Genomic DNA, 21214 nt, shown 5'->3' with positions numbered 1-21214 from the left:
GTGTGTGTGTGTGTGTGTGAGAGAGAGAGAGAGAGAGAGTGAGCGCGTGTGAGTGAGCGCGAGCGCGGATACTGTCAGGTAAAGAGCTGCCGTCTCTCGGTGAGTTGCAGGCAATGCAAGGAACAGATTTACTGTAGCAATATTCCGAGATGAGATCCTTTATACAAACAGATTAACTATGTTCACATAACTTGGATCCAGCCTCGGAGTTCATCAGCGAACGTGGGCGAACAGACCGCTGGAATTAACGGGAAGCTCAGTCGTCGTCAGCTGGCCGGGGGAAAAGCCGATCATACCACCCGGCTTCCGGGGATTCAGGGGCCGCATCGGTTGACGGCAGACGTCGGTCTGTAGCTCCGGGGGGGGGGAAGACGGGCGAATATTCACATCATCGCCGACATCCACCTCTTCGTTTCATCCACTTTCGAGATGTCGAGAAAGCTACAAAGAACAGAAGTCTGCGCTGACTGCAGTGCGCCAGGTAAGGAACAGAAAAAAAGGAAAACAGACCATGGGACTGGAACAATGCGTCGATGGGGGCGACGTGGTGGGAGAACAAGGCCGAAGTTGCTGTCATTGTCAGAGGGTCTGCAGAGCAGGAAAACGGCCAGGGCTGCAAAGCGTCGTTTAGGCCCAAAATAAACACTGGAAAAAATAGGCGTGTTGCCACAACGGGAGAATATCTCTAGCTAACAGCTGCTCAACGTTAATGTAAACCATTGAATAACTTGATAGGTATATTTATTTGACCATGGCCATATGTAAGAACGAGTAGTTTATTTGGGGCAGTTTAAGATCCCATTGTCAGCTTTATGCTGCCTTTCCACTCGAAGAGACGTTTGTTTTGATTTTCGTGACCGGGACAGACTTCCGAACACGTTAGCTTAGCTTGGCTAGCGAGCTGGCGATTTTGAGTCATTATGCAGCTGTGTGATAGAAGAATTTATGGTAGAGTGAATGTCCTAAGATATAATAATACATTTATATCGATGGACAGCTATCATATTGTTAGCACTTGCCCGTGGCTTTTGGAGTTCGTGCTTTTTATACTGCTAGCTTAGCTATGACGTTAGCTACTTTAGCTAACTTTTGCTAAACGCCAAGTTATTGCCAAGCTGATTCAGCTAAAGCGTCAGCGACCAGTCAGTAGCTTTAACAACAATTTGGCTTAAAAAATACAGTAAAGTATCAAAAACTTAATTAGAGTTTCTGTTTGTTTAACTTGATAATTTTAGAATATCTCCAGTAAAGTTAAGAAATAAAATAGTGAATTAATAGGAGTAAATTCAGTTTACAGTCATCCTAAGTTGGAGCACAGTTCAACATAAACCTGAAATGAGCCATACCTGTAGTTGTACCTCAAAATCATTTAAAAGCCACCTCAGTTCCATTAATCTAGTACAACACAAAGTTGTTGTTGTTGTTTTTAAAGGAAAAGGGACATAATTTCTAGCTTCACCTGCCTTAGCTTTCATCCATACTGTTCAGGGCGTAGTGATTTCCACTACAATGGTCATCCATAATTCTAGCTTAGTTTCCAACCCACTTCTCCTTTGGCCCCATCTGTGTTTGTTAAAATCTGAGTTAGAGACAATGTCAATAAGACCCTTCTTATGTAGCCCCAAATGCACGTGCTGTTTCAGTTCGATCCCCTTGATCATTGGTGATCTTGTGTGCCTTGCTTGCGTTCATTCATGTATACATGTGCAGCAGCTGCTCTTATGACAGCTGCGACCCCTGATAACTCTTAACTGTCTAATAGGGCTGGGTATCGTCACTGATTTCTAGAATCGATTCAATTCCGATTCACAAGGTCCCAAATCGATTCGATCCACGATTCGATTTAATTTGATTCGATTCGATTTAAATCTGGGAAATTTTGACAGTCAGAAGTATAATTCAGATCAGAACATTTACATATTTTTGTATCTATAAAAAGGAAGCTGACACTCGCAAGACTTTATCCAAGGTGTGAGCATCACAGCAGATGCCTTTGTGTCAAAGTAGCTGAGGATAAAACACAGAAAAACATGAAGGTGATTTTCCTGGCCTGGGATTTTATAAAAATATTCTGCAGTACATCAAAAACGAAAGAAAACCATTAATTAATGAACATTACCTCTGACGTTACAGCGGTTTTATTAGACACACGGCTAAGCATTTTGCATTTTGAATAATATTAAAAAGTTTAAATTTGTTCAGTATTGAACAGCAGAAATGAGGTTTTCTTTTCGGAAGAATGTAAAAGGGAAAAAAACAGTGGCCGACAGCGCTGTAAACAACAGTAGACTTGTGCGTAACAAGCAAGCGAATAATGAAGAAAGCGAAACTGTTCGAGAGAGGTAGAGAGGGGGAGAGAGAGAGAGCTGCGCATCGCAGTGGAAGCAAAACAGTAAAAGAGTGAATTCATGACGATGTTTATGTGAAGCGTTTGGATCTTCTTTTGCTGCTGGTTCGGTCAATATTGTTTGGAGAGAGATCAAACTAACAGCTTTAGAATCAGCGCATAAAGGGCGTGAACACAAAGCGCGGACCCGGATCAGCGAGCTGTCGGCTTTCAGCCCCGACTGTGAGAAAGGCGACATCTAACTGATTCTGATCCGCGGGTCGCGCTGTGTGTTTAAGTCTATGTGCAGAATCCCTGTACCTGCTCTCATTTACTGTTTGGTGGTTCTTGAAATTTTGTGAGATGTCACCAGAGATTCTGGCATTTCGGACAAAATAAATTTATATTAAAAAATCGATTCAGGATTTTAATGAATCGATTTTACGTTATCCAAGCCAGAATCGATTTTAATCGATGAATCGATTATAAAAACCCACCCCTATGTCTAAATGCTGCAGTCCAGCCTTGCATTGTACACCTTGCTATTATTACTTACTAACATGCTTCAGCACCTATTTTCCTTTTCTGGTTCCCCTTGAGTTACTTTTTACATACTGATGAAACCCCAGCTGAACTCCTTTCGTTGATACTATATTAACTTGCAGAATAATTAAATGCACATTATCTGTGACATATTAGTTATATTTTAAAGCTTTAGTTTATTTACTAGACAAAATAAGGCATTCACAATGGTAGATGGCTTGTTCGCGTACCTGTTACTAGCCGTGCATTTCTTCTACAACCATCATCTCTCTGCATGCAGCCCCTCCTTGCGACTTACGCACACACGCACGCAGTGCTTTCTGCAAAATGCTGACCTAGCCCCTGGTGACAGGCCACCTCCCTACTACCCAGCTTTGTGTCATACTGGGGGATAACTCAATGGCATGGCTACAAAGGACGACTGATACTCCTTTTCGTAGCCAAGCTTCAGGAGTCTTTAATGTCACACCATGGCAATCTGCACAGTTTACGGGCAACAATGAATCACATCGTCACTATAGTAAACTCTTTATTTCGCACAGATGCATTTGTTTAGGAAACTGAAACTCTTGTGCAACTATTCACAGAAGAGAACAGCGGGGTTGAGTCGATATGTCGTGTTGGTGTCCCTGTCAGGCTTTGCTGTTGTTGCTGTGTTTGGTTAAAATTAGAAGTAAGATGGAGTAAATCCGGCAAGCTGACACTTAGTACAATTAAACACTGTATTAATTGTGTTTATATTGTATATAAACACATATATGTGTATATATTGTGATATACACCAAACAAGCCTGAAGCTAACTCGTTAACGGCCAAAGTATGCAGATGTGTGCAACATGTTATCTCAGTGTTTAAGAGTGGAGTGTAACACAATTTTAAAAACTTGCACTCATTTGTAGCATATGTTTTTGTGCAGGGTTAGCTGACACTTATAAAAACAAATGCTATACTAGATTGATGAATTAGGCCAACTTTAGGCAACATTATGCAGCAACATGCTGCAGATTTCACCAATACAGCACTGCTAATAGTCTATCCACTTCTAATAGCTTAATGGCATAGCCTCATATTGATTTAGCAGACCAGGCAGATAGCCTAGCCTGTGGGAGTTTTTTTTAATATTTATTACACAGATTAAGGAATTAAATTGCTGAGGCCTTTAAAGCCTACGGGGCTGCTGTTCTAAACTGAGCTATTGCTTTTTTCAAAGCCATTTTGCATTTCATATTTCTTTTTTTTCCCTCTTTTTTTCTATGGGCAAAAAGACTTAAAGCACGCTGGTTCATCTGATGATGGACTATTTTAGCTCCATTAATACCCTAAGCCCAGACAGTTTTTATCCCAGGCTGAGTGTGACCAACACACATTGTAGATATGTGTGTGCGTTTGGGCGTGAACAGTGTGCATGTAAGTGTGCAGATGCTTGTTTTGATACTGCAGACTGTGTTAGTTGTGAGGCATTCATCGCGTCAGGGTCCTGAGGGCATAAACATAACCCAGACTCAGTCTTTCAGTGTCATTGGACTGGCACTGGCCTTTGCTGCTGCCCTTCACTTCCTCACCTCATTTGCACCCATTTAGATATATGTTTCTTCTCTTAGGTATTAAAACAGGTTTCTTTGTCAAGCCATTGTAATAAACTAGTAATATTTAGTGGTGGCAGCAAAGTACAACTTGTCTCATTCCTAGCTGTTTATGACTGTAAGGTGCAAGCTAACGTGTATATTTGTAAAAATGCTATTTATAACTGTTTCTTATCAGACTTGCACAGTTCTTCACAGGAATATCTAAAATTGATTGCAATCAGAGCCTGACCAAGCAAACTGATATTATAAGCCAGTATTAACTATTTGCTCATCGGCTTTAGCGTTTATAACAGATGATAAATGAGAATAAAAAAGTAAAAGATAAAAGGGAGAAACACCCTTCAACTGTGTTTTGAGTGTTGCATAGTTTGTCAACCAGAGGGCAGTCTGCAACACCAGCTGATCTGGGCAAAGTCGGGGAGAGCGTTAATGAGTAAATACATACATGCACATAATGAATGTTAGGGAAATCACTTTAATATGTAATATGCCTAAAAGAAAAAAAAAAGACTATCTGATATATGGAAATGTCGAATCATCTGTCCATCAAATTTAGGATCACGGAGGGGCTGGAGCCTATCCCATGGTCATAGGGAAAAAGGCGAGGTACAGCCAGCTTGGACAGGTCGCCAGCTGGTCGCAGGGCTAACATATAGAGACAGATAACCATTTGCACCTATAGGCAATGGGGAGAACATACAAACTAAACAGAAAGGCTCCGGCCAGATGGGCTAATTTGAGTCTCAGACCTTCTTGCTATGAGGCAACAGTGTTAACCATGTAGCTGTGTCCACATAGTTGTGCTTTCACATGATTCATTTCTGCATTATTTAAGTCAGTTTTCAGAGTTAATATTTAAAAATGTCTAGTTCTTGTCTTTTCAATAACCCAGTTTTTATTCAAAATTCTCTCAGTTATAAAAGCCCTTTGATTTATTACTGACATATACATCCTGCTTTACTCTTAATGTGCATAATACAAACCAGGTGCTCATTCAGCTGAGAAATGTATAAAACTTAGAAACTTAATTGGAATATCTGTGACAGGATCACTGTCTGGTACTCATCTTTATTTTATCCATCATGTGGTTTTGCTCAGAAGCAGATAAAAAGACCTATAAAAAAAGACGCACATATGTTTGACTTGATATTGACTGAAGCCCAAAAGAGTAGCAGTGTAGGTAGACTGCATCTCTTCCTTGGGAAAAATGGCATTATAGTTGTGTAGTAAACTGTAATTTGGACCACCCACGTCATAAATCGTGGATATTTATGAGTATGTTCGTGTGGCCTGGATGGAAAGCACTTAATATTTTTAAAAATCTCCAAAATCTAATTATCAGTCACAGTGTGCTTATGAAAATCCTAATGCTTTCTGTGTATTTCTGTCTGTCAGACCCGGGCTGGACCAGTATCAACCGAGGGGTCCTGATTTGTGATGAATGCTGTTCGGTCCACCGCAGTTTAGGCCGCCATATCTCCATAGTCAAGCACCTGAGGCACAGCGGATGGCCTCCCTCCCTACTGCAGGTAAGTCTGAGAAATGAAGAGCGAAGGAATGAGAAACGGGGAAGGGCTTGTGAGACAAACGCAGTACCCAGAATAGTGCCACCGAAAGAAGAGCTACTGCAGAAATCTTAGTCAGCTCAGAAGATGCAAATCCACAGTACTGCAGTTTGTGTTTATTTTTTATTTGATCATCTAGTTTAACTTTGATCTGTGAGTCTGTCTGTACTCTTGTTGTATATCTGTGTTCGTCTCAGTATGGCCTTAATGCAGGTTTAGGTGCTTAGTGCTGCTTCAGCTTCATCCTGTAATTAAGGAGGCATGAGGAGTGTGGGAGTTTTTGGCTTTATTGGTTTTATAACCAGTTTTGATTCCAGTGTAGAGCACAAATGTGTATCAGGGTTGTTCTGCAGCTTTACTGAAGATAATTTAGATTTATTTCGTAACACATTATATGTGTTAGATAATAGTTACAGAAATCACTGTGACTGTGAGCTATATGATACTGAATTATGAAAATAAGCTGTTAAACTAATTTCTTCCAATATTTTCTGGCCAGTCCAGAAATTATGTTTCAGTGATGCACTGGAGTCATAACACTGATGTAATTTTAAAACATATAGAACTGCATTAGCATCAGTAGACCCCAGGAAGTCTTCTACTTTCTGAATGTGACTTTTGCATGTTGTAGAAAAGCATCGTTTTCATGAAACATTTGCTAATGTTAGTAAATGTGATGGTCTTGTGACCTAAAGAAATACACACACACACACACACACACACACACACACACACACACACACACACACACACACACGCACACACACACACAATCAATGTATGGTGGTTCCGGCCCTGTGCACCTCTAAGGGTATTTGCACACGTGCGGTTTTTGATCCGTTTAAGTCAAACTTGGTTCATTTTCCTTTTTGGTGTGGTTCATGTGTGCAGGTGCAAACACTGTAATCACACTCAGGTGCAGACCACAACGACTGCACCGAGAACCTTTGGAGGGGTTTATGGTGTGAATGTGATCCCACCTAGATCCAAACCAATTAGCAAGTTTGAGCTAAAAACATCCAGCAGCCACACAGGGTTAGGGGTTAGAGTCTGATAGATCTGCAAATGCTAATGAAAGTAAATTCTGTTATAGTCCAGAACACAGCGCCTTCTTCCAGACACATCTGGCTAGTAAGCAGACTGAACATTGTCACGTGTAGTGACACATTCTGGTTCACTTGGAGTTCACTTGGATTTTTCTCTGCGTGAAAACAAACCAAAGCACGGGGGAACGGCTACAAGTTTACCGACTCATTAACTGATTTGAACCAGAGTACGAATCAGATGTGAAAACGCCCTAACAGCAGGTTGTCTGTGGATGAACGGGTGACAGAGTCATGGGCAGCGGAGGCTCACTGGAGAGTGAAGGTTGGACTATGTGGTCTGATTCTACAAACATTCTACTATAGCTCACGTTGCTGAAAAGGTTACTGCTGTCAGAATACACAGAGCATCACAGTAGGGCCTCAGCTGTAGACCAGACAGTGCGCCCATGCTGACCCCAATCAGCTGCTGAAAGCACTAACAGTAGGCACATGAGGATCAGTACTGGACCACAGAGCAATGAAAGAAGGTGGCCTGGTCTGATGAATCATTTCTGCACCGCGCAGCTTGCAGGACTTCAATGTTTAAACTTAAAGGTTTCTTTGCAATCTGTTGCTAACATCTTGGTACCAGATACCACAGCACACAGGGTCCAGTGGAGTCCGTGCCTGGATGGGTCAGGGCTGTTTTGACAGCAAAAGGGGGACCAACACAATATTAGGCAGGTGGTCATAATGAGCTGATCACCTGGTTGTTGTACAGAAAAAGCTTCTAGATTGATAATCCATTTCTCAAATTGTAGAGGTACTTTATCTTCATAAGAAACTGCCTTCCCATGATTGGGCGCACAGTCGTAGCATCTTCAGTAGACAGCGTCTCCAAGCAGAGAATATTGCTTTTTCTTTTTTTCAGGATATTGAAACCTAATTTTCTGTGATTAACAGTCAGTTTAGCCAGAGGATAACACATTTTTCTTCCGTGTGACAAACTCCAAACACACTGCTTTACACTGACTTTAATAAAACATGCTCATGACAGCAAACCATCACTGAGTCACTTCTGTGTGTGTGTGTGTGTGTGTGTGTGTGTGTGTGTGTGTGTGTGTGTGTGTACGCATTTGTGTTTCAGATGGTTCAGACCTTGGCCAGTAACGGGGCCAACTCCATATGGGAACACAGTCTCCTGGACCCGGCTCAGGTGCAGAGTGGCCGCAGGAAACCGAACCCCCAGGACAAAGTCCAGTAAGTATGCTCTGCACGGGCTCAAAATCCACATTAGGACACAGAGAAATTATTGTCCCTTTGTAAGCATAATTTTTCTCTCTCTCTCTTTTTTTTTGACTGGTGAAGAACAATTGCAACTAGTATTTGTTTCTAAGTACATTAGTGCATTGTGGGCTGAAATATGGCTTTGGGAGAGTCATGAGATCGGGACCCGCAGGAAAAATATTTGCTCATTTCTTTTTCACCGGAAAATGGAGGTTTAGTGTGAACTGCCTCTTAAAAACCTCTGCAGTGTTCATCAGATTTATTTCTTTATCCATTTATGTAAAGCAAACTGGGAAACTAGGCATAACCCATCAGTTCGGTTCACTGTAGAGATTATTTATTACTGCTGGGGGGCTGTTTGTCTATTATTACAGCACTTTCTGTGTCTGTACCTCACAGAGAAAGGCGCCTGATCTTTCTATTTGATGAGAGTGAGGGGGTGAGAGAGAAAAATGAAGTCAAATCAAAATGACCTTACCTCTAGTGGGGCTTCAAATCCCTCGGTGGGGCGCCATATGCACTTGCAGTCATGATGCTAAAACGCATTTTCCTGTATAATAGGGTTTATTGCATGAATTGCAGTTCCACATATTTTGTCCTCGAGTGTTCTTGTTTACCTTTGAGGCCTGGGCTTTTGGTAACCATCTCAACTTCCCCTCCTGTGCAGTCCCACCAAGTCAGAGTTCATCAGAGCCAAATACCAGATGCTCGCATTCGTGCACAAGCTGCCCTGTCGTGATGACGACGGCGTCACCACTAAAGATCTCAGTAAGGTAAGAAAACGTAAACACAGCTGCTGACTTGAGTACGTGCGACACTTGTTTTTTCTTGATAAACAATTAGAGAATAATTTAACTCGACTTGTCATCTGTAGACCTATAAGCATGCTTTCTTTTATCCGCTAAGTGAAGGATTCTGCACTTGTTTGGATGATAACAGAAAACCAGTATTGTCTTTAATCTGCGCTCTAATGTTACTCTGTACTGAGCTGATGGGTAGGATGTTATGAGTTCAGGTTAATTAGCCTATACTGACACAGCTATACTGTGGAACAGCAAGTCTAAGCACAAAGGTTGTTTCCTTTATGAATGTCAGTAGCAGACGTTGCACATAAGCATGCACTCAGGCAAACACACACAGATGCTCTTTTACTTATTACCCCCCCCCCCCCCCCAACCCAGCAGGGAGTGATCTGAATGACACAGCAGGATGCAACAATCATCTCTAGCGCTGTGCTGCCTCTATGGGCTAATAAGGGAATTCAGTTTGTTTCCTTCTCTCTGTGATGTTTAATCTTTCCGCCCTGACTCCCCCCGTTTCTCTCTCTCCTCTCTACCTGTCTGTTTCTCCCTCTCTATTAGCAACTTCATTCAAGCGTGCGGACGGGGAGTTTAGAGACGTGTCTTCGGCTCCTGTCCCTCGGCGCTCAGGCCAACTTCTTCCACCCGGTCAGGACAAAATAAATCTACCACTGACTCACATTTTGTCTTGTGCTGTTAACTTACTCTCTTTATGCCAGGCGTCTCTGTTTGTGACTGTGTTTCTGTGTGTGTCCCACAGGAGAAAGGCACTACCCCACTTCATGTGGCAGCCAAGGCAGGGCAGATCTTGCAGGCTGAGCTGCTCGTGGTGTATGGTGCAGACCCTGGATCGCCTGACATTAACGGACGCACACCTATGGACTATGCTAGGTACAGGAATTTGAAAGCACAATTCAGTAAATACAAAACCTGCATTTAGACCCTGTTCAGCTCTGGAATTGAGTCATCTAATGGTAAACACAACACAAGTAGAATCATTTCATGTGCGCGTGTGTGTTCCAGGCAGGCGGGCCATATAGAGCTAGCAGAGCGTCTGGTAGAGTGTCAGTATGAGCTGACGGACAGGTTAGCCTTCTACCTGTGCGGTCGGCGTCCAGGTAACCTAATGCACCAGTTTTTCTTGTTTTTGTTCTCCTCTTCACATGCCTTTAAGCACAGCAGTTAACCTCAGTAACGTACTGTGGTAGATTTTTGTTACTTGGTTGTTACGTTTTTCTCTTCTCTCCCAGATCACAAGAATGGCCACTATATCATTCCTCAAATGGCAGACAGGTATGGACCAAATGATCATTTTTATTGTCTTAAGTTGATTATGAACAGCTGCAAGTCTGTTGTCGTTTAATTGCCTGAAAACAAATATCTACATGATTAAACTTGCAGCTGCCAAACTTGCCTTACTTCTGTGACTGCTTAATTTCTCTGTCTGACATGTATGTATTGATATAATTTAGTGTTCTGACCACAGGGTGGCACCAAAGCCCCCACAAAGGAGTTAGGTAAAGGAAGTCTTTATTAAGCTGTCTGTTCACTGTGAATTTGGTGAGGTAGATACTTGAAGCGCGCTTGGTTAAGTAATGCTGAACTGCAGCGTGGATTTGAAAGACACACGAGTGCTCAGGCCGTGACACATCGAGTTCAGCATTTCTTAGCACGGCTTCTTTCACTTGTTTGATGGGCGCTGGGTTTTCTCAGCTACAGTTCAGAGATGTGTTGCACCTCCAGATCTGTTCGTTACTGAAATGGGTCTTACTTCTGTGCTGTCATCTTAACTCCACTTGCATCTGTTCTGTTTCTGGTGAATGGTTCCTCTTGTTAACAACAATTAAAGCTGTTTTCATGTGGCTTTTCTTCCCCTTCTTTCTGTCTGTTTCTCTTGTTTTTCTCACTTCTGTTCTCCATTTCGCTGTGCTTGGTGGAGTCAGAGCTCGTCCTAAGTGCCCGACACAGAGGTATCTTTACTTTCCTTGTTCTTTTTTCCCCCAGAATCTCTTTCTCCCCATCGGTCCCCTCTCTGTATACTTCCATCTCTCATGTATCCCACAATGCATCCAGCTTTTCTTGAGTGGCATTGAACAGTTGTTTATAGATTATAAAGCTGTAAAGATTTAAACAGATGTAAACAATCAAGAAGTCTTGTAACTGAAAGACTGTCGAGTGTTTGAATCACACCAGGCTTTTTCGCATATTCAAAGTTTACTTCCGCGTGTATCCTTAGTGACATCTTTGGCCATAGCGAGAGCATATTTAAAGAGTTTCAGATCAGTCTTTAAAGCTTCGAATCTCTGTAATCTCACTGTGTCACAAACTTGACACCCTTACAGCATAATATGTGAAAGCCAACTCACATTTATATTGCTGTTGTTACCTGACCAGCAGTCACCAGTAGAACAAGTTGTCCCGCCTTCCCTCCTCATTCTAGAAAAAACTCCCTTTCCACCTCCACCCCTCTCACTTTTTTTCTTCCATCTCATATCTCCCTCCCCTGTCCCCTTCCTCCCTGCGACTTTATTCCACTGTATATTTACGATGCCTTTTTGATTGTCATCTTCTGTGTTTTTGTTCTAGTCTGGACCTCTCAGAACTGGCCAAGGCTGCCAAGAAGAAGCTCCAAGCGGTGAGTTGAATTTACATAGCTTATGGTTATAATGTCAAAAGCAACAGGCTGTTGTGTTTTGGGGGGATTTGTTTTTTTTTTTAAACAGGTTCTTGAAAGTAAAAAAATAAAAAAATAAAAAATACAAGAAAAGAGTTTTTGTTGGGTGAAAAGAAAAGTTGTTGTCACAAACAGATTTTCTGCTCATAGCTGTTTGTTCTCTCCATGTCAATCTGAGAGATTGTTATTAAATTCATTTTATTTCATCTGCTCTCTCTGGTTTGTCACGCTGATGCTTATTGTTCAGCACGTGCTGTATCTATGTAGACATGTAGAATAAGACCCGCTAATGTCAATTTGTGTGCGCATGTGTGGCAGCTCAACAATCGGCTGTTTGAGGAGCTAGCAATGGACGTCTATGACGAGGTGGATCGCAGAGAAAATGATGCAGGTGAGCCTTATCGCTTCCTTTATACCCTCTACGACTGTCTGCCTGGGCCTGTGCGTTTGGGCTTTTTCCCCTTTGTGGACCAATTGATGTTGAAACAAACTAGAAAAATGTAAAAACTTTTGAGGAAAAGTTATGGGAGTGAAGCTGATATAAAGATAAGAAGCGCCAAAGAAAGAGGAAGTGAAATGAAGGACAGGGCGACGAGAGAAGGGAAAAACTGCTAAAGAGGAAGGCCAAAATGTTTTGAGTGAAAGAGGGGGAGGAGAATGGAGCGAGGAAGTGCCTCGAAAATTCTTGAGTCTCTCTCCTCCTCTTCGCTCTTTCTCTTTTTTCCTTCTCTTCTCTCCCTTTCCTTCAGTATGGGCAAAAGTCAGAGCGCGCTTTCTGACTGAAGCACACAGGTAAGTAGCAGGGATAGACTTGTAGACACACCACCAACAGCACACACAAAACTGCACTGTAAGAGATTCGCTGTACTTTGTTTATATCTCTGTGGATGTGTGGGTGGATGGGCTGCGTGTGGTTGGATGTGGGCGACCTTGTTGTTTGAACGCGCACTCACAGATTTATTTTCTGCTTTACGTTTTTGTCTCCAGTGTGGCTTACGACCCAGAACCACAGCACTCTGGTAACAGAACGCAGCGCAGTCCCTTTCCTACCAGTCAACCCTGAATACTCTGCAACGCGCAACCAGGTAAACACGCACATACTTGTATACGTTTGTAATGACTGATTTAAAGGAACAGATAGGGGGGGAAGGAAAAAAAGACAAAATGGAGATTTCTTATTTCTTAGATAGGCAGTTTATGTGTTTGTTGGGGGGGGGACAGAGAAAGGAGTGTGAAATTAGCAGCGGCTGTTCCTCAGATGTGAGAGTGTAATCTTTCTGCACTCTCTCTTTATCTCTCTAGCTCTCCCTGTGAGGTAGAGAGCGAAATCTCAAGTCCACTTACAAAGTTTATAGTCATCTGAATGGCTCATTTTTGGTGTAAACACTCAAACCCAAGTGTACACACACACATACAAACAACTCCCACATGGCCACGTTTGCTTTCACGTGATTGGGCAGTTCACTGTGGTCAGAGGCTCCTATTTATGGTCGAAAACAGAAGAAATCACATCTTTAGAGTCGAACTTCTGTGAATGGTTTTACACTTTGGTAGGAGCTGACCTTCTTGTGCTCTTATGCAGATGCCTGGACGCTAACCTAATTGTAGAGTTTATGTTCCTTTGCACATGTTGTGTTGCTGTGTGTGTTGAGAGTATGACTGTGTTTTTCCACAGCACATGGTAACTGACCACAGCAGTCACACAGGCACTGAACCACTGACTATGGGCCCCATTGTATTTGTCTCATACTCAGCTCATGATTTTAAAAAACAAAAATGCGGAACTGAATTTCAGGCTTTGATGCCAGTGTTTGTGTGCGCATGTGTTTGTGTAACTCCCGGCTTGTTCTTTTCTCAGGGCCGCCAGAAGCTCGCCCGTTTCAACGCCCGGGAGTTTGCTACCCTCATCATCGACATCTTGAGTGACGCCAAAAGGAGACAGCAGGGAAAAGGTCTTAGCCCTACTGGTGAGACTGGGAGGGAGGGCTAGACTTTAAACTTTGAAGGCAGTGCCATCTAACCTGATTAATATGCACGATGCATAGATATCCATTTATTGATTTATACCAGTGTGCAAAAGTCTGCAAAGCATAAAACCTTAAAACTTTTAAAATCACCTGTGTCGCAGCAGCAGCACAGTTATAAGAGAATCATTCCTGTGTGACAGTTTATTCTTACATGAAACGGTCAAGTACGACACACAACTGTGTTATTACTTTAAGCACTCCCAGGAGAAAGATCACGTTTGAGAGAAGAGCGAGTGCTAATATTATGTGAAAGAAAACTGTAAATGGGCAGATTTTTCTTCTCCTTGTTATCAGACCCGCTGGACCTGGGCATCGATGATGACCAGCACGACTACGACAGTGTAGCTTCTGACGAGGACACAGACAGCGAGCTCACCACCCAGAACAACAACAACACGCAACGTAGCAACCGTGCAAAGGTATACAGCGTGACACACTTTTTTTTTTCTCTAAATAGCTACCCTTTACCCCACATTTCTGTGGCTTTCATACTTGTTAATCACCATTTTGATGTGTTTCCTTTCCCTCTATCCCTGAATTTCATTCAGTCATATTAGTAAGCAAAGCTTTTCCACAGTTTAGTGGCTTGAATGACTGCTTCTCCCAACATGCTTTGCGGAAAGTGGCCATACTCATGGCTGCCACATAGCTCCTGAGTGACATCATCAGCTATTCTGGGTCCCTGTCAGACAAGGCATTGTTCATGCACAGAGAGAGCGTGTGTAATGGGAGGGAAAAGAGAAGGAGACAGATTTAAGAAACAAAAGGAAGGAAAAATCATGTGGGAGGGGTAGAAGTGAAGCTAAACCAGTAACAAGCTTCTTTTCATGCTCAGGGTAAAACCCCGCCAAGCTGGAGGATCTACTCGCCTTTAAATCCAAGGAAATATATGGATTTGTTGTTTTACGGTGCTCACAGCATCGAAGAATTGTGTGTTCTAGTATGAAGCAGGGGGTAATAGAAGTAGTGGTGAATGAAGCACAAGCAGAAGGCTATAAAGTGTAGTTTATGAAAGGTGTATTTATTGGTTTAATTCCAGGGAGTGGTAGAGGGCTGAATCTGAGCAGGCTGTGGGGTGGCAGGAAGTGAGTGGGAATATTGAGAGCAAGAACTAAAGGTCTAGAGTGTGTGTGTGTGTGTGTGTGTGTGTGTGTGTGTGTGTGTGTGTGTGTGTGTGAGATCCTACCTTCAAGTTAGGCCTCTTCTTGCCTCAAAGCCACGGCTGTTTTTGTTTTTTTTTTTCCACAGCTTAAAAAAATGTATAAATTACAACCACATTTAGAACCTTGTTAATGCATGAATTTCACTAAATACAGAATGTATTGAAGGAGTTCAGTCACAACCCCTCCCCAAATCTTTCGACCCGTTTGACCTCCTGCCTTATATGTTCCTATCGATCCAGAGTATGGACTCCTCAGACTTGTCAGATGGTCCCATCACCCTGCAGGAGTATCTGGAGGTGAAGAAGGCTTTGGCCTCCTCAGAAGCTAAGGTGCAGCAGCTGATGAAGGTTAACAACAACCTGAGCGAGGAGCTCCGGCGGCTCCAGAAGGAGGTAGGAGGAGTGCAGGTGGAACGAGAGGATTAGCAGTGACCATTCAGACTAATAAAGGGTTTGCTGCGTGGCTTCTTAGAAAGAGAATACAAAATGAATAGAAGTTGGAATAAAAGATGTGCTTGGTAATGATGACTAGAAGACACGAGGCAGATTGGTAAAAGAGATGGGGCAGTTGATTCAGACAGAAAGAGGGTATAATGATGGAGAGACAGTTGAATAAATTAATATCTTTGCAAGATGATTTTTCCCCGTCAGGGTGTTATTTACTTTTGATGGAGCTCATGTGCTGTTCATTGTTGCATCTTTTTTTTCCCCCGTGAGTCATTGTCATTTCCCTAATATGTTCATTAGCGACCGGCTTAAGTGATTCATTTATGTGTTCATCTTCTCATGTCACTGAGGATTTAATGAAGATTTGAAACAAACATAGAAAAAAACACACTGCAAATAACAAATGTGTCAGATTAGGGCGCTAGGCAACAGTACCTCAGGGCAGATGATCCTACAGTTTCCCCTCATTGACCCCTTGAACACAAACACTGTATTTTCAGGTATGTACTGTAGCCCTCCACCCCTTCCCTAAGACCCAGTCCCAGCTTATTGTAGTGTAATACCATGTGTTGCATCCCCCCCCCTCAATACTGACTTAATATGTGAAGCCCAATATGAGCCTGAATATGGATGCTTGTTTTTGACCGTTCAGTTGACCCCCCCCAATTCCCTTCAACCTTCCCATGTTCCTCCCTCCATCCCTCCCTCCATTGTCTCATCCCTCCCTGCTGCCTTCCTCCTCTCCTTTAGATCACCCGGATGCAGACAGAGAACAGTGCGCTACGGAGGGGCCAGCAGGCTGGGGGAGCAGCTGGCCATGGGGTAGGGGGACCTGGTGGAGGTGGGGGAACAGGAGGCCACTGGGCAGTGGGTGGGATGCGAGGTGGAGTGGGTGGATTTGGGCCAGGAGGGGACCCACCGGTGCTTTCGGTGCCCTCCTCGGCCACCCCCCACTCCCACCCTCACCGGAGGGAACGCCAGGCCTTCTCAATGTACGAGCCAGGGGCGGCCCCCGGCCCCACGGCCCACGGTCCCCCAGTCCTGGACTCCCTAGTGCCCCGCCTGCAGCCCCTCAACACAGCCAGCGTAAGTTAGAACGGCCCTGTCCCCTTTCCACTCACCACCTTCGCCTCGGTGGCTCTGATTGCCTGTCTTTGGCCTGATTAAATAGGTGATGGTCTGATCCTGATCTTTACATTTCCCCCCCTCTTCTTTCCCCTTGCATCTCAGTTCTCAGTCCTTCTCTTTCAAAAGATCCAGTTGTGCACGAACCCATTTTTAAGGGAAGTTTTGTAATGGTTCAAAAAGATTTGTTATATTGAGCTTTAAAACTGCATAAATGATGGAGTGCATACGTGTGACCTGAAGGAGAAAGATGGGAAAGAAAAACAACAAAAAAGGACTGTTTCCTCTGTTCTGCTGCCTGGCAAAAGCCTCTGATACACCGCTGCATAGCCTGCTCTGCACACTTTGACCTTTTCAAACCCCTTTGACGTCTTTGCTGCTGGACAGTTGCTTAATCTGGAAATGCTGGGATCACACACACAGATGCACAGAAGTTCATTTTTGTTTCACCGCCACTTTAAAGAAAAGATATAATAAAATAAAATAAAAAGTTTCTCATATTGCAGACAACCAGGTGAGCAGTTCAGCAGCATTTAGTTTACAGCACGTTAATAGAGCTACAGAATGCAGACACATCTCACCGCCGCACCAAGTTGGTGACTGTTTCTTCACACAGAGATTTACCTGTTTGTCTGTTTTCTGTCTGTCTGTTTCTTCACCTGTCCGTTCTTTGCTCACTGCAGTGCAGCCGTGCATCCTCTGGATGTAAGCATTCTGTCTGTCATTGCATTGTTTGCCATTTCGTCTTTGAGTTTGTAGTATTATCTCACAGTATGTAATTATGCATTTTGTTTTTCAGAGATCAACATTAGTATTGAGTGTGGGTAGTCTCTTTTTAGATGCTGTGTGCCGTGTGTAAGTCAAGCAGAAGAAGCTAGATTAGTTGACAGTATGTTTGCTTCCTGTTAGATAAGCAGCGAGGCATGTAGTGTAGAAAAAGATGATGGGCCGTTGAGTTGTTCTGTGCTGCTCTCACTGACTCGTTTGCCTTGTTTTCCTGCTGTTTATTTAAAAAGAAAACTTCTTCTCTATGTCCCCACGCTTCTTTTCCCCCCTGCTCATTTCATCATCTGTCTCTTTCTGCTAATATTTCAATTTCTTTTTAATCTTCTTTCTGGCCTCACCCATGCTCCTCCATCTCTCTCTCATCCTCTCTCTATCCTTGTGTTCCCTTTGTCTTCCCAGGTAAGGAAGGGCGGCTCAGGGAGTCCATATCTGTCTGGATCTGCAGAGATGGGTAGATACATGGTGAGCTGCTGCTGTTTTGGCTCTTCATTTCTTTTTATGATCCTCCACTTAATGCATTCAGAAAGTTGAGATTATTGGCTTACATTGTTTTATCCAAACCAGCGTCTCATGGGTCTGTTGCTGTTGGCCCTAATCCTGAGATTCAATCACAGAATATCCCTCATCCCATTAGAATTACCCACATACTAAATGTAGTGTAATATCTGTCCCATTTAATGGACATCAGTGGAAACCATCTCACTTACATGGAAACAAATGAAAATTAGAATTTTGATTGAAGAGGTATACTTACAGGACATGATGTGTGGTGATTATTTAGTTCCTGCTGTGTTTTTCTTCCAGGTCCCTAAACCAGAGAAGCACGGCAGTGGCACCGACAGCGACTACGACAACACACAACTGTACGACGCCTCAGTAAGGTCAGTGTTTGAATGTAAATCTGAAAAATTTCCTAGCTTTCTAAAACCAACTTTTCTACTTTTCTAATGATCTTATTTTTTTAAATGGATTCACAGAAACTGTTTTCAATTACTTATAACACAAATGTGGAGGTAGCAGTTTTTAGTAAGAAACGAGGGGCACAAGCTGTTGACATAATGCCACATAAGGACTGTAAATGCTCATCCATGACCGTCACCTACTGTCCTCGATCTGAGGTTTTAATTGTTGCGCGGGTAATGCGTTTCCCTATCCAGTATGGGCCGCAGCAGTGAAGAGGAAGGCCGTGGGGAGCCTGAGGAGGGTGGGGAGGGGGGTGAGCCAGACCCCACCTTACCCTGCACAGAGGACGTCATACTGAAGACTGAGCAGGTGACTAAGAACATCCAGGAGCTGCTCAGGGCCGCTCAGGAGTTCAAACACGACAGGTAGGTGAAAAAATGGTGGCACAGTCCTTTTCATCTTAAAATAAAATGCATAAAAATTACAAATCTAATCGTGTCTTACAACCAGCCTGTCAGACATTGAGTTAAGCTAATGTTATGCTTATTTTTTTCTTGATTTCAATCAGAAAAAACCCTCAATATCAAATCAGATCATAGCAATTCACAATCAGTTGATGTTGACATTATGAGAGGCCGAATCACAAAGATGTGAAAGAAAGACAGAGGACAGAAACAAGAGTATACTCGGGGTGGAAATATAAGACCATGTATAAAAACTGTAAACGGTTTAAATAAAATCTCCCCCTGGGTCAGAAATGGTGAAAATGCACCAAAACCACCAAAAAGCTACTTTAAGTAGTCTTACTGTAAATTAGAAAAGAGCTGAGCAGCTCATAGACACAGGAGATCATGTGACTGCATGAAGTTTACACTGGTGCTGTGTCCCCTAACCTAAGTTTACCCTTCATGACTTTTCCAGGAGAATGAGCGGGGTGCACTCAAGTGCTCAGCTGCCGTCAGATTAATGCAAAGCAGCACATGTCTGATAGACATAGACAGCACCTTAATCTCCATTTTTAAATGGTAAACTCTGATGTGAATGATAGTCGACAGCTGCACAGTGAGAATGTAGTTGTTAACTCCAGCAGCAGTAGGCTGAACTGTTACGCTAGCAATATTTTCCAGCTTTTACTAGAGGAAGCCACATAAGAAATATAATCTCTTCAGAATGTTGTGGGTGCTTGTATTTGCAGTCTCATACTTACGGTCACCAGGGTTACCAAGGGCCAATGACGATAGGTGTAATAAGGAAAGAATGCAGTTATTGTAGTTTGAGGCTAATGCAGTGTTTCTCCTCAGTTTCAACTCTTTTGTTTTATTTAATTACAGCACACTAAACCTTTCTATTGATAAATATGGCTGGTGTTAAGAAATCGATTTAAATCTCGTTAAAAATTAAAGATTTGCTGTGTGACTTTTTCTTTTTTTACCCACCTTTAACGTGAGTCACTCAAACTCCCAGTTTGATAAACTTTGCTTCCTGGACACCAGCTCCCTCTTTACCACAGGAGTCGTTGCAGGAACCTCGCCTGCTCACCTGCATTAGTGCTGTTGCACAGTTCTTGACTCATTTGACTCTTCAGTTAAAGAATCACTTCTCTTTTCAGTTTTGTGCCGTGTTCTGAGAAGATCCACTCTGCTGTCACAGAGATGGCTTCACTCTTCCCCAAAGTAAGTGCCCCGTCCTTATGTTTTATTTCTCACACTGTGTCTCTCATCTACATCTACATCTTCTTTTTTCTTTTTTGATTGCTTCCATCTGTCTGCAGCGACCAGCACTGGATGCAGTCCACTGTTCTCTCCGCCTGTTGGCTTCCAGTGCCTCACGACTGCAGGTGGAGTGCCGTAAGGCGGCGCCTTCGGAGCCTGGCGCTCCTGCAGTAGACTACCAGCTTCTCACTCAGCAGGTCATCCAGTGCGCCTACGACATCGCCAAGGCTGCCAAGCAACTGGTCACAATCACCACTCGTGAGAAGAAACAGTGACCCGACAAAAGAAAGAGAGAGGATCAGTGCATGTGCGGTTTAAAGTGGGATGGGAGGGGGCTTCCGGGAGAGGGAGAAAGAGGGAGGGGCAGGGGGTGGGAGGGGAGTACGATCACACTACAGGATGAAGGGTAAGGAATTGAAGTGACGGGGGAGCAAGGCTGACATGAGGAAGAGAAAAGAGAAAGGAAGGGATTTGGATGGAAGCAAAGCAGAGGACGTTTGTATGATAGAAACACTACAGTGAATGGAAAAAAATTCCACAGGCGTGGAAGCGAAAGTAGGGAAGGACGAAAGGAAGGAGCCAACACGGGAACCACAGCCCGCAGGGACCTTAGCAGACTGTTGGAATGGGATGTGTACCATAAACTGCTCAAACTGTGACGAGCATACGTGTCATAGACTGCTTTATTTATTCTCACTTGTAACTCATCGTCCCTCCTTCTCCCGCTTCGGGAGGGAGGCAGCGTATGCTCCGAGAGAGAAGTAGATAGAACAGCCTCCACGCCATCGCCGTCCCTCCGTCCTTACGAGGAATCGGGTTGTCCTTCCTCCTCTTCTTTCCTCTCTCTAAAGAAGAGGGACCCCGCACCCCCACGCTGTCCCAGGCTGGATGAGCGTCCGGTGCAGAGAAGGACCTGCAGCCCACTCAGTCTGATTCCCACACTTCCTTCCACATGGGGGTAAGCATTTACAGGAGGGGCTCCAGCTTTTTTTTTTTTCTTTTTTTCTTTTTATTAAACCCATCACCTTCCCTTTCTTTTGGTGGTACACAGCATGATCTGGCATGTTTTCCTTTCTTTCCTCTCCTTTTTTTGCCTTTTGAATGTGCAGGTCTGTTTGGTCTGACAGAAATACTTTTTTTTTTTTTTTTTTACTGACTTACAGAAACAAAAACCCTTACACTGGAATAATTGTGATTTATTGTTGTTGTTGTTTTTCTTGCCTATTGTTTTTGCTTTGTATTGATA

At 43.3% G+C, this 21214-nt stretch overlaps 2 protein-coding genes across 4 annotated transcripts in view; one reads left to right on the top strand and one right to left on the bottom strand.

Annotated features, from left to right (window-relative positions):
• ankrd13b (ankyrin repeat domain 13B) overlaps positions 1–1584 on the bottom strand; it is a 45025-nt gene extending 43441 nt beyond the window's left edge. The window contains exon 1 of the mRNA XM_085245268.1: positions 1464–1584. The gene's annotated coding sequence lies outside the window, so the exon portion shown is untranslated. The remainder of the gene's footprint in view (positions 1–1463) is intronic.
• Positions 30–20310, top strand: git1 (G protein-coupled receptor kinase interacting ArfGAP 1). 3 transcript variants are annotated; one of them, XM_085245264.1, is made up of 22 exons: positions 30–99; positions 202–481; positions 5851–5984; positions 8193–8305; positions 9000–9105; positions 9694–9780; positions 9893–10023; positions 10156–10250; positions 10383–10425; positions 11076–11102; positions 11719–11767; positions 12125–12197; positions 12794–12891; positions 13665–13773; positions 14128–14252; positions 15236–15388; positions 16193–16528; positions 17753–17815; positions 18158–18234; positions 18511–18681; positions 19866–19929; positions 20028–20310. In XM_085245264.1, the coding sequence occupies exons 2-22, from the start codon at positions 430–432 to the stop codon at positions 20241–20243; spliced, it is 2322 nt and encodes a 773-aa protein (XP_085101390.1). In that variant the 5' UTR covers positions 30–99; positions 202–429; the 3' UTR covers positions 20244–20310. The 3 variants fall into 3 exon arrangements, with proteins under 3 accessions (XP_085101390.1, XP_085101391.1, XP_085101392.1); XM_085245265.1 differs by lacking the exon at positions 11076–11102 and having other exon boundaries at positions 60–481; XM_085245266.1 differs by lacking the exon at positions 16193–16528 and having other exon boundaries at positions 60–481.
• Positions 20311–21214: the final 904 nt, after the last annotated feature.

Source organism: Mchenga conophoros, linkage group LG14, assembly GCF_057382185.1.
Source record: "Mchenga conophoros isolate Kocher_MC1m ecotype Shallow Benthic linkage group LG14, M_conophoros_male_GT1.1, whole genome shotgun sequence".
Lineage (NCBI taxonomy): Eukaryota > Metazoa > Chordata > Actinopteri > Cichliformes > Cichlidae > Mchenga > Mchenga conophoros.
The sequence above is the reverse complement of the archived record's forward strand: the minus strand, read 5'-3'. Positions and strand labels throughout refer to the sequence as shown.

Coding starts and splice junctions, on each gene's coding strand:
- git1 (XM_085245264.1), top strand. CDS start 430: ATGTCGAGAAAGCTACAAAGAACAGAAGTCTGCGCTGACTGCAGTGCG. Junction 11,103..11,718: donor CCTAAGTGCCCGACACAGAG/GTATCTTTACTT, acceptor TTTTTGTTCTAG/TCTGGACCTCTCAGAACTGG. Junction 17,816..18,157: donor CAGAGATGGGTAGATACATG/GTGAGCTGCTGC, acceptor TTTTTCTTCCAG/GTCCCTAAACCAGAGAAGCA.